This window comes from Pipistrellus hanaki (genome assembly GCF_964339955.1).
Source record: "Pipistrellus hanaki genome assembly, chromosome: 3".
Classification (NCBI taxonomy): domain Eukaryota; kingdom Metazoa; phylum Chordata; class Mammalia; order Chiroptera; family Vespertilionidae; genus Pipistrellus; species Pipistrellus hanaki.
The window spans coordinates 101,154,200-101,166,988 of record NC_140505.1 but is presented as its reverse complement, the minus strand read 5'-3'; the positions used below and the strand labels follow the sequence as shown (position 1 = coordinate 101,166,988).

The 12,789-nt window shown below is 48.8% G+C and overlaps 1 protein-coding gene across 1 annotated transcript; it reads right to left on the bottom strand.

Annotated features, from left to right (window-relative positions):
- Nucleotides 1-2,758: 2,758 nt before the first annotated feature.
- URAD (ureidoimidazoline (2-oxo-4-hydroxy-4-carboxy-5-) decarboxylase) lies at nucleotides 2,759-12,372 on the bottom strand. The gene is made up of 2 exons (XM_084876973.1): nucleotides 12,087-12,372; nucleotides 2,759-3,451 (listed from the first exon to the last, which is right to left on the bottom strand). The coding sequence occupies exons 1-2, from the start codon at nucleotides 12,358-12,360 to the stop codon at nucleotides 3,105-3,107; spliced, it is 621 nt and encodes a 206-aa protein (XP_084733099.1). The 5' UTR covers nucleotides 12,361-12,372; the 3' UTR covers nucleotides 2,759-3,104.
- Between the last annotated feature and the right edge of the window lie 417 nt (nucleotides 12,373-12,789).

Sequence of the window (12,789 nt, the reverse complement as noted above, 5' to 3'; positions counted from 1 at the left end):
TCTCCTGGTGTGAATGAATCTAAATTATACTTATATTTTTGTCAGATCAGCAAGAAGGATAGCATGTTTTGGTGTGCCACAGAATTTTCATAATTTATGACTTCTAACCCTGTGCATGTGGTAATTATTCCTAAGCCGCTGGTGCCACCCTGGAAGCAGAGCCTCCCATGACTCTGGGAACCCCCAACTCCCCAACCCAGCCCTGCTCCAGCCTGTGCCAGGACCATCCATCTCTGCTTCGGGGACATTTCAGACTCTCCCCTCCTGTTTACTCTCCTTTCACAGGCACCTGCTGATGGCGGGTTATTCGTTTATTGGATGGTGAATTCCCCACAAATTCTATCCCAGATTTTTCTCCAATTTCCAAAGAAGATGTCCATCTACTTTTGTCCCACTTCCGAAAAGAGCTCTTTATTTTTTCATAAAAGCTGATATCCCATGGCTGTTCTCAGAATGTGTCAAATGTAAAACGAGTTCATAGTTATGAAAAGAAATCGGGGTGTCGTTCCCTCCTTCTCTTCTTCCCGCGCCACTGTGGGTGGAGAGCCTTTGGACACAGAAAGCCTTCCCGCTCCGGGAATGAAAGGAGCCCCATTCAGGTCCCCAGTTACACAGTTCACGTGGAAGCCGAGCTCGGCTGGGCCCGGCAGTTCCTAGCGGGGGCTGTGGAATCCCCTCCCTCAGAGCACGCACCGGCTGGGCTGGCACATGGGAAGGGGACCCTCTCAGAAGGGCGTGTACATGGAGGGGTTGGAGGGTTCCAGAAACTGAAAACAGCTCCTGGCCGCTGCGTTGCCCTCATGCTTTTGTAACGAATTGGTAAGTAGCATATTCTTATTCTCCCTGGCATCTACCAACCACTGTGCCCCCAACACTCAACTACGTGCGCTCTGGCCACCCCGCCGCCAGGGCTAGTGCGCAGGCGGGGATCCCAGTCCCAGTCCCGGCTGTGCTGTCCGTCTGTTTCCCGCATCCTGCGCACCAGAGCGCAGAAACAAGGAACTGTCTCCGTTAGGCTGAGGCCAGCAGAAGCCCAGGGCGCTTCGTGGTTTGAGCCAAACCGTGGCTGGAGAAAACCCCCTGCCAGACTGGGCAGCCACCAGCGAATGGCCTCTGCCTCTGCTCCTACCAGAGAAGAAAGCAGGAGCCACCGGTGGCGTGGCCGGGCCCTCCCCGCCGGCGCCCAGACCTGCGCCCGCGCTCCCGGCTGTAAAGGCTCTGGCATCTTTTGAAAGAGGCACCACTCCGCCAGCTCATCCTCCCCTAACCCACCAGCTCCTTTGAAGGGGCGGGCCCAGCGGCTTTCCCCACGTGTATCCCCTCCTGCAGAAATAAACAATTCCCCCCACAAGCTTTGAACCCTTGAAATGTAACTGTGAAATTGGAGACACATGGTCGTGCCTGAGAGGCCCCAGATCATATCTACACTCGTCTGAAAACACCACTGGCAATCTCAGTGAGCTCTGGGGAGGTCTCCCTATCTTAGGGTGGGCACATTTGCAGAAGGAGCCCAGACTCTGCATTTGTGGCCCCGTTATCTAAAAGCTGGCCTCACCAAGCCTCAGACAGGGGGCCTTGAATCTAGAGCGTCATTCTGAGTGTCAGGCCCAGCCGGTGGCACTTGTTTCCTGAGATGCAGGTCTCCTGTGCGTCCCAGGAAAGCCCCCAAGTTACCCTGGCTGGAGAGCGCCCTAAGCCCAAGGGCCCCTCCATTGCCCGAGGCCCTGGAGCACAGAGACGAATCACTGAGAGCCTCTGTGGTGCGCACCTGGCCTTCCAACACCCAGAAAGGCACCTGGCACAGATCCGTCCACAAACGCCTTCAGCCTCACCACGAACAGGGAATTTTAATTCCTTATTAAAACCCCGGTGCTGCCAGAGTGGCTTCTTTCTGTTGAATTCAGCCCCAACCACACCACTTTTCAAGGAAACGGGTTTTCTTGCTGCTGTTGCTGCTGCTAACCTAGGCCAGCTGGTCAGGAATGGGGGCTCTTGGCTTTAAAAGGGCCAACTTCGCCCTCACCAAGAGGATACCACAGCTAGTTTCTCCTCTGCCAGCAGAAACCTAAATAGTGTTTGTTGGAATCTGTTAGCCCTTCCAGTTTGGGTTGGGGGGGAAGGGAGGGAGGAAAGTGGGGAAAGAGCCTGCATGAGTGGACGTTCTGGCCGCCAGTACAGGGAGCTGCCCAGTCAGCTGGGGCTCTGGATCCCCACGTTGACACACTCAGCTAAGCCGACCTGCTCCCCTGCCCTGCCAAAAAGGTGTCTGTGTGCACCAATGTTCTCCCCTTGCCGCTTTATCCGCACTATGGTGTCCCATCTTCACCCTGAGGAGCCACAATATCCAGTTCTGTTCGATGAGTGTTACTACATTATTTATTTTTTTAATTGTTACTTTTAAAAAAATGACCGTGTCTCCTCCGCAGTCTGAAGTTCTAAGGAGCCCACCTTCGAGATGGCAAGCCTCCCACCCCTGACCTCCAGGCCTGTCCAGCTTGGAGATGCCCCACTCCCACCCCTCTCCTCTGGGCACTTCAGCCGCCGCTCCGCTCGCCCCACGGGGCGCCTTCCCAGCGCTGCCCCGCGCGGGGCTCTCTCCTGCTCCCCCCCCCCGCCCCCCTGGCGCCCAAGACGGAGATCAGCGCCCGCTGTCCCTGCAGCGGCTCCTGTAGACGCCCGAGTGAGAATGCCGCTTCGCCCACATGTAAATGTCTCTGCAGCAAGTGAAGGGGGAGAAAAACAAACAAACAGACAAACCGCTATGGAATAAACGATTCCTTTCCCGTCAGTTTTGCTTGACAACTCGGCTTAGCAGGAGTGGGTGGGTGGCCGGAGCTGGATAAGCGCTTTGGAAACCACTAAAGCTGATGGTGTCAACGGGCTGCGAAGGTAGATGAATGGGACTCAGAGCGATGCTATATAGATATTTTGGCAAAGCGTGTGCGTGTGGCGGTGGGGTGAACAAAGGGGCTTATCATTCGTGTGATTGCTTCAATTCTCCTCTCCTCTGTGCGTGCGTGTAGACTGGGGTCCGGGCCGCGCCAGCCTCCTGCGTGGGGCGCACACTGCAGGGTCGCGGTCCCCGGGGCGCCCAGCGCAGGGCGCTACAGGCGGGCGGGGTCCCCGCCGAGGAGGTCGGCGAGCCGCAGGCGGCCGATCTTCTTCACCTCGCCCAGGGCGGTGCGCAGCTCCTGCGCGGGCGGGCGGTGTAGCCGGCGCGCCAGCTCGCGGAGCACGGCGTCCCGGTCGTGGAGGCGCGCGGCCAGCACGAAGGGGAAGCCGAAGCGCGCTCGGTACCGGGCGTTGAGCTCCGCCAGCTGCAGCCGCTCCTCCGCGCCCAGGCTGGTCAGGCCCGCGCTGCTCTGCTCTTGCTGCGACTCGGCGGTCAGCGTGCCCCGCTGCAGCTCGCGGCCCGCCAGGTCCGGGTGGCAGCGCAGGATGCCCTCCTGGCCTGCGGAGAAGCACAGACCCGCGGGAGCGCGTTACCGAGGGGCCGACCGGGCCAAGGAGACCACCGCCCGCCCCGCCCCGAAGAGGCTTCGGGAGGGAGTCTAGGTTCCCTGGAGAGGATGGGGGGAGGGGGGGGGCAAAAGGGAGTGTCCTGAAGGAACAGGGGCGTCCGGTGCACTGGCCCCACAAACAGGTCCCCAATCTTGCGCCCCTCCCTCCCCGCTTCTCGGCCAGGATCCAGGAGTGGGGCGGGAAGTGACAAATTTGTCCTTTGGGACCTTGGGGCAAGAAGAGTGGAGGAGGTGAGGCCACAGAGACTCGGAATTTATGACTTGCTTGGGAGGGAGCAGGGACACGATAAGAGCGGGAGCATTTCGTATCTTTTCAAAGTCCTTTGCTCTCAGGGGGGCTTTGATGTTGAAGAGGGCGGGGCCAAGGGCCTGAGGACTTCCTGCAAAGGCTGAGGGGTAGGGTTCGGTCCCTCCCAAAGGGGGACGGTGAGGGTGCCAGGGGTAACATCCATGGGGCAAGGCAAATAAATGCCCGGGATTTTGTGGCCCTGCTGGAATCAGGCATCCAAGGAGCCTTGCAGATGATTAACTGGGAAAAATAAATTTCTAGCTGGAATTCCACAGCCCTGCGAGTGAAAGCAGCTTTCCTCCTTTTAGAAAAACAGCACCCACTCACCATCCGCCCTGTCTGAGGTTCATTCCCCTTTTCCAACAGTAGATCCCAAATACACTGCAGATACAGGGTTTTCTTGAGAGACAGCTTCTCATAATCACCTAGGCCTCAGATGGGGATGCCACCCCCCCCCCCCCTCCCCTTGCCCCGTGTGATTCCTAGGCGTTTAAGTCTTTCCACTTAGCTCTACAGAGAGAATTGGAATGCTCAAGTCAGGGCTCGGTTTCCAATGTGGTGAGAGGAAGCCGTGATCTGTGCCATCAAGTTTGCTGAGTAGTTGTAAGGATTAGAGACAACTCATCCGACTGAAATACGTGTCTAATGCCAGCAAACATCCAAGCGCCACTATTCTCAGTCATAGGAAACTTTGTGTAACTGACTGAGATGCAGCTGGAAGCATTGACTCTGGTGCTAGGAATAGTTCTTTTGGAAAGGGGGATCATATAAACCCTCCTTCATCCCTGGCTGAGTAGCTCAGTTTGGTGAGAGCATTATTTTCAGACTCTGAGGCCCAGTCAAGGCACATACAAGAATCAACCAATGAATGCAAAACTAACTGGAACAACAGATCTCTCTCTCTCTCTCTCTCTCTCTCTCTCTCTCTCTCTCTCTCTCTCTCTCTCATCAATCAATCAATAAAAATTAAAAAAACCTTTTCTTCATTATGATGTAAACATTTCTTTACTCGAACTTTATAATTTCTGCCCAATTAAAGTATGATTGTGATTACGCCATCGAACGCCAGATTACACCAGTCCTGAGTGGCGGGGAGAACTGTGGGGGGACATCTGCATTTAAGAGAGGATTCAATGGAGGCTCAGAAAGGTTAGGTGACCTCCCCAAGCTCACTTAGCCAGTAGCTGATCACACCTGAACTCCAAATCATGGACATTTTGGAGGCACTAGCTGCCTGTACAAGGTTAAAGGGAGCTCAAAACGAAACGCATGTCACCAATAATCCCACCTCTGTGCCACCACTCTCAAAGGCTCTGTCCCTCAGGTCCTGCAAACAGGAGTGGTCCTTTCCTGCTTCCTGCATCCCACCTATCCAGGCGATGTGAAAATGTACAGGTTAAATTTCCTACCTGGTGACCTCCTAGCCCTGAGTCAGGGCTGGCTGTGCCACGCAGCTGCTGGATCCGCTGTGCATTCACCCAGCCGAGGACCCGGAGGACCAGGCTGGGGTGGGGGGAGCTGTGAGTCCCGGGCTGCTCCGCAGGTTCCCACCTGGCAGGACCCGCCCAGCCCCATAGTCCCTCCTTGCATATTCAGATTTTCAAAGCAGCCTTCAGGAGAGGGGACTGATCCCTAGTCCTCTCACTGGACCCCAGGTCTCTCTGCTTCCCTTCCCCCTATTTCTTACTCTCCCAGGCCCAGCCCAGCTCAAGGTTGGGGACAGTAGGGGGCCCGGGTGTGGGGGCAAGGCCTGTCCCCTTACTCCTCCCTCAAGGGACTCCTCTCGCTGTCCCACACACACCCCACATGCCTCTTTCCCTTCTGCCCTTGCTCCTCTCTTCTCATTCTCCTGGGTTTGTCTTCTCTCAAAAATAGTGCCTGGGGTTAATGTTTGGCTAGGATTAAGCATGTGTTTTCTTTCCACTGTTTGCAAGGGGAGAGAAAGGAGGCTGAGAAAAGAGGCAGAGCAAAGAGAAGAAGAAAATAGACTAAAATATAAACTGGAATTCCCTCTCTCTCTCTCTCTCTCTCTCTCTCTCTCTCTTTCTCTCTCACACACACACACACACACACACACACACACACACTTTAACTGCAAGAAATAGAAACTGATACCCAGTCTTGTCTTTATTGCCCCAAACCACTGAGCCCTTTACTGCTATCCAAAATGGCTCTGATCCAGACCCTGGGCTTGTACCAAATCTTCAGCACCCTTTCCAAAGCTGTGCCCTGTAAGAACCCCCAGCCCTGGTGTTAAACCCCAGAGGGGCTGGTGCTTCCAGCCTCCCTGTCCCAGTCCTGCAGGTCCTCCCACCTGGGACGCAAAAGTGGTTCTCAAGGCCGTTTCAATGCTGCCTGCTCTTTAGTTTTTCTACTGCCTATGCCACTGGCATGTCGCATGTAGAGATTTAGGTGTAGATATGTATTGTTGCTGGTGCCACAAGTAATGAAATCTTTGCACCTAGAAGAATTCCTATTGGGACAAAGAGTTGGCACTCTGTCTCAATAGGAGAAGACAGGGCAGGCAATAGTGGCCACTGAAGAGCAGGCAATTGGCTTAAAAGCCCTTTCCATCTACCTGTGTTCCTACATCTGTGCCAGCTAGTGCATGCTCCCTCTTGGTACAATGGATCATCTGCTCTTTCTGTTGAAGATCAACCTCTCCAGTGGTGTTCTTGAAGCCAGCCCCTTTCCATCTCAAAGACTGCCATTTCAAACATCAATTTCTCTTTCTTCAACTTGCTGCCTTATTATCAACACACAAACATGCCTTAGAATGACTTGTCCCATAAACAAAATTAAATCCCTTTATTGAGTCCCTGATGTCTTCTAGATTTTCCCTGTGTCTCTGCTCCTTTTTACAACAACTCAAAGAAGCTGTCTATGTAGTATCTCCAGTTCTTCACCTCCCATTCCAGGTTCACTTTTCCACCCACCAACCAGTCTGCATTCATCAGGGGCACAGATGATGGACATCTTGCCCAAGCCCATGACCAGTGCTGTCCTCTTTCCCCAAAACCTCTTTGGGTGTATTTCCCAGGTTGTCCCTCTCTCTTCTTGAAAGATTACCATCACCAGCCTACTTTCACCAGTGGTTCTTGCTTTGCCAGATTACTAGCACTGAAGCACCCAAGACTCACATCTCCTGCCTTCTATTCAATATATTTACAGTGATTCACTAAGCGTTCTCACCTAATCCCATGGTTTGAAATGCCATCAAGTCTTTGATGACACCCAGAACTAGCCTAGCCCTCAGCTTTCCACTGAGTACCTTTGTTATGGTTCACCTTGAACACATTGAATTTTTATCCAGGTGATTATCAGGTATCTCAGACTTAACAAACTCCCATTCTCCATCCTGTCCTCTCAATTTTTAAGTCTTCTTCATTGTAAAAAACAGTGTCACCACCCACCATGTTGCTCATACTAAAAACTTAGGAATTATCCTTAATTTCTCTCAGTTTTTGACCTGCCTTCCCCTAACAAATCCAAAAAACCTGTTGGCTCTAATTCTAAAATCTATTTTGAGAATCCAGCCATATATCTCCACCTCCCTTCCTTCAGTCCTCATCCAAAGAACTATCACCTCTCACTTTTATTACTACAGCAGTCCCTCCACCTGACCTCCCTTTCCTCATATTCCTCCTCTCCTCATTACTCTTTAACCACCTTGGTCTTTCTGTGCCCCCCAAGTGCCAAAACTCTTAGGTTCCTTTTCAGTTTTAGAATCTGATATGATCTTATTTATTTACTAAAGGCCTGTGCACGGATTTGGGCACACTGAAAGAAAATTAATTAGAAGAAACGTTTTAGAGGCTGGGGAGGGATTGTGGGAGGGCTCCAGGGTATGTCCAGCTCATCTCACCCAGTCCTGATCTGCTGGACCCCAGCAGCAAGCTAACCTAACGGTAGGGGCATCTGCCCCCTGGTGGTCAGGCGCATCACATCAACTGGTCAAACAGTTGGGCACTTTTGGTGTTTCCCCGAAAATAAGACATCCTCTGAAAATAAGACCTAGCGCAACTTTGGGAGAAAAAATTAATATAAGACACTGTCTTATTTTCGGGGAAACAGGGTAGCATATTAGGCTTTTATTATATGGAATGCTAATTCTATCTCTCTTCACTAGAATGTAAACTCATTAAGGCAGGGACTTGACTTGGTCAGTGTTCCTATTTCCAATGCCTGGGACAATTCCTGGGGCATGATGGGCACTCAATAAGTGTTTTTTTTTTTTTTTTTTTTTTTTTTTTTTTTTTTTTAACTTATTATTCATTGATTTTAGTATGTGTGTGTGTGTGTGTTCTCACCCAAGAATATTTTTCCATTGATTTTTAGGGAGAGCAGAAGAGACAGGGAAAGATAGAGAGAAACAAAGATGTGAGAGAAACACATTGATTGGTTGCCTCCTGCATGAGCCCTGTCCAGGCGCTGGGCCAGAGAGGAGCCTGCAACCAAGATATGTGCCCTTGACTGGAATAGAACCTGGGATCCTTTGGTCCACGGGCCAGCACTCTATCCACTGAGCCAAACAGGCTAGGCCTTATTCACTGAATTTAGAGAGCACTAGAGGAAGGAAGGGAGAGGGTGAGAGAAACATTGATTGTTTTTTCTCTTGTTTATGCATTTATTAGTTGATTCTTATATGTGCCTTGACCGGGGATCAAACCCACAACCTTGACATATCAGGATGACCCTCTAACCAACTGAACTAACCAGTCAGGGCCAATCTGTAAGTATTTATTGACCAACACTTCACTCTTGGGAAAGAGTTTTTAAAATATTTTCTTTGACATTCTCATCTCTTTAATAGTCTCATCTACCATCTAGCCTACATTCAAGGGATTTGTTAGTATAAAGTTCTACTAATTCAAAAACTATGTTTTGAAGTGAGTATTAAATAATGAATTATGCCAAATTTCAATTCTGAAATTCCACAGAGATTAACTCTATTATATATATATATAATTATTATATAATTAACACAATTAAGTCTATTATAACTGTTTTATTGCTCTTTGATTTTTAACACAAATCAATAGTGAACTGGTTCATTATTGGCTGTGTGTATGTGTGTTTGTGTGTGTGTGTGTGTGTGAGAGAGAGAGAGAGAGAGAATTTCAACTTTCTTCCCCTTACTATTGCTATTCTCCTCTCCTGGAAATCCAGAGACTGGCTTGAAAGAATGCTTAGTCTATTATTGCTGGAGCCAACTATTAATCCTGGACTGCCACCTACTGGCTAATAATCTTTATGGATTGTCAACCTTGCTTTACTCAAGAAACAGGGTTTTCAGTTTCCTGCTAATGGTAGAATTTTCTTAGATCATTAAAAACAAATGTTTGACCAGGAAGATCACCATAGCCTGCACATCTCTTTAAAGTCTCTTTTAGTGCTGGCCGGTGTGGCTCAGTTAGATAGTCCTGTACACCCAAAGGTGGTGGATTTGATTCACTGTCAGAGCACACATACCCTGTTGCAGGTTCAATGCCCAGGTGCTGTGCTTGTAGGAGGCAAATGATCAATGTTTCTCGCCCTCCCCTCTTCCTCTCTCTAAAATCAATAAAAAGCATATCCTTGGGCGAGGAAAAAATATTAAGCTTTCTTTTAGTTTTAGGACATGAAGACATACACCCAGTTTGTTCCTTACTATTCAAAGAATAAAACTAGACTATGCAGTAAACCCATTTTATTTGATTATTTAAACAATTAAAAAGGGATCTGAGATCAAGAATGTATGTTAATTGAACACATTAGTAAACAAATGAATAAAATTCCTAGAAACTGTTTCTAGACTTTATTTCTGATTCTCTGGAAAATCCTTCTAAGGTTGCTGGGTTGACTATCAGGGTTTGGACTCCAGTTCTGCCACTTTCTAATTATGTATATTTGATCAAGTTACTTAATCTCCTCATTTTAGTCTTCTCCTCTTTAAAATAACAATAATATTTGTTTTATATGATTAGTATAAGGTTCAAATGAGTTAACAAATGTTAAGTGTTTGGAAAAGTGCCTGAAACACACTGATAGTAAGGGTTGAATACCTTTTAACTATTGTTATTACTATTCCTTTGCTAATACCACCTCTCTGACGTCATCAAGGTGATTAGATATGCTGACTGCATTGAGGTTCTGCTCCCAGCTGCCTGGCCAAGAGAAGCCTGGACACCAGGATAGGGCTGAGAAGCAGGCTCCACCAGCAGAGAGATACCTTAATTAGACCTAACTAACCTTAACTAGAGCTTCTGGTCAAGATGGTTGGAGTGACTGCTGATGGAAAAGAAGACAGAAATAAGGGAATTTTTATTGCATTGTCTAAACTCCTGGTACAGAGCAAACTCCAAACAAATGTTGAATAACTGTTGAAGCCAGTGAATAATAGATTGCAATTATTTATGCTGTCATAGCTTTCTCTCTCGATACATTCATTCCCCAGCCCTACCACCTCTATACTGAGACAGGTGATGGGATTTTCTTCCCTCTTTTTCTTTTTTCTTTTCCTATATATGACTATATATATAGTCATTCCTAAGGCATTCACACCCTTTAAAAATTATTCCCCTCTGGCTTAGAAGATTTGCATTTGGCCTCATCCATTTTCCTGCCAGATATTTTGAACATGGGCTCCCAAGGCCCCTTGCTTTTTTCGGCTTGCTCTGCAGGCTCTGGCTGGCTGTTCCTGGGTCCACCTGTCAGAAGGTTCCAGTGTCCATCAGCTCCCCTAAGGCCTGAGCCCAGGGGTGGAAGACAGAGAGCTTGGCTTTGGAGAGGCGCTGAAAAATGGGTGTCAGCATGGCCCCAACATTTCTGTCAGTTTGACTTTGTAACACTGTCCTCCACTCTTCCTGGACGTGCTTAAACTGAATTAAAATGAGTTTCTTACTTGGAAGCTGTTCGTGTGACAATGGGAAATTACTCCCCAGATGTTAAAGCCCAGGGACTCACCCTGACTACTCTGTGTGTTGGCCTCACCATGGAAGAGAGGAGAGAGCATGAGTTCTGCCTCCCGGCCCAGATCTCTGCGGAAGGAACCTTGCCCCGCTCCCCTCCCTTCAGCTCCTGGGCACTCGGTTTTATCTGGTAAAGCGAATGATTAGAGGCCTTGGGGCCAAAACTATGTCCACCTATTCTCAAACATTAACTGGGTAAGAGGCTTGCTGGCATGGAGCTCTGTATGGAATGCAAGTGGCCTAGGGCAGCGTTTTTCAACCGCTGTTCCGCGGCACACTAGTGTGCCGCGAGATGTTGCCTGGTGTGCCGTAGGTGCAGACAAGACAAGAATTTTATAATTTTTCACTATTTTGTTTACTTAATATTTCATAATAAAGTAATTATAAAATACTTTCTTTGTGTTTATTTGGTTCCTATTCAAGAGAATTACTTTATATATAGTCAATGTAGGCACAGAGTTAAATTTTTTAACATTTTCTAATGGTGGTGTGCCTCGTGATTTTTTTCATGAAACAAGTGTGCCTTTGCCCAAAAAAGGTTGAAAAACACTGGCCTAGGGGGCCACTTTTGGTAGGCAGAACTGCACTGGGAATGACCCAGATGCTCATGCTCATCAGATCCCAGAAAAGGTGTTGGCCTCTCTGAAGATTATCAAGACGGCCCCCTTGGCTTCTAAATCCCTGTGAGGCTGTCATTTGGGGTTTGCCTAAACCTTAGCATTTAACCCTACACCCTGAAGTGCCTCCTTTCTCTCCCTACCCAGTGGAAATCAACAATTTCTTTCCCTTTCTCCAGAGGAATTCACTCAGATTTTTGTCTTTCCTCCTTTACTTCCCTCCGGGAGAAGCTGATCTGAATGAGTTTACTTTCCTCAGCAATCCAGTCCAAACTGGCCCTTTCTGATAAAAATGTCAGCCATTCGCTTTTTCCCCTGGGCTCCTGAGATATTCTGATATCGACCTGCCTTCTCTCCTGCATTCAGGACATTCCCAGAGTGAACACATTCAGCTGAAAGAGGATAGGCCCGAAGCCTGACCTTCAGCCTCCGCGCCTCTGTGCCGCCCGTCCTCTTCCTCATGACCTCAGAGCTTTAATATTTAACAGCCACGTTACCTGAGCCAACACACATCCTTTCATCTGACTTTTGGCCTGACACCTTGCAAGTGTTTGACTCCCATTTACTAATTTTAAGGAAACCTAGTGACCATTACAATAAAACTAGCTAAATAATTATAACAATTATAACCAACTAAACAGATCCAACCATGTTTTGATAAGAACAGTTGAAATCCCTTGTGGGAATCCCCCCGTCCGTGAAGCCTTACCTGACTGTGGCAGGGCGTCAATGAAGGCAGAAAAGTGCTTTTCTAAATCTTCCAAGCCAGAGAATGGGCGCTGGGACCAAACAGCAGCTGCAATCAGAGGGCATCTCTCAATGACATTACCAAACACATCCACAAATTCTCCGAAGTCCATGGAGTTGACCTTCTCCATGTCCATCGCCACAGGCAGCGGGACGTCGGCTCCCCTCTCGCGGAGTGGGTGATAGTGACTCTGCTCACAAGGTTGTAGCTGCTGAATACACAGCTTGTTTTTCATGCGACACCAGGTTGGCATGTTTTCAGTGCTCGGGAGAAGCAGATCCAGAGGACTTGTGTAATGAGCAAACACAGGACAAGGGTTCTAATCCAGGGAGTGAAGATCTCTGTGTGGCAAACATTTTCAATCAAACTGTTCGCACCGTCAAAGCAGGAGGGGCCATATTTCACTCTCAGCATTTAAGCCACAGACAGTTTTGGTGTCATTAACAGTTTAATGTCAACATTATCCCAAGGAAGTTTTCCCTGAGAACCTCGAAGACACATCACAAGTCAACCCCCTTGGAATTTGATTTCCCACCTATTGTTGTTGCTGTGGAGGACAGGTAGCATATTTTACTCTTTCCTTGTATCTCAAATGCTTAACACAATAGGTATATAGCAAAAGCTCTTTAGACAGGGGACCTAGAACCATGCCTGCGGTGGGCCC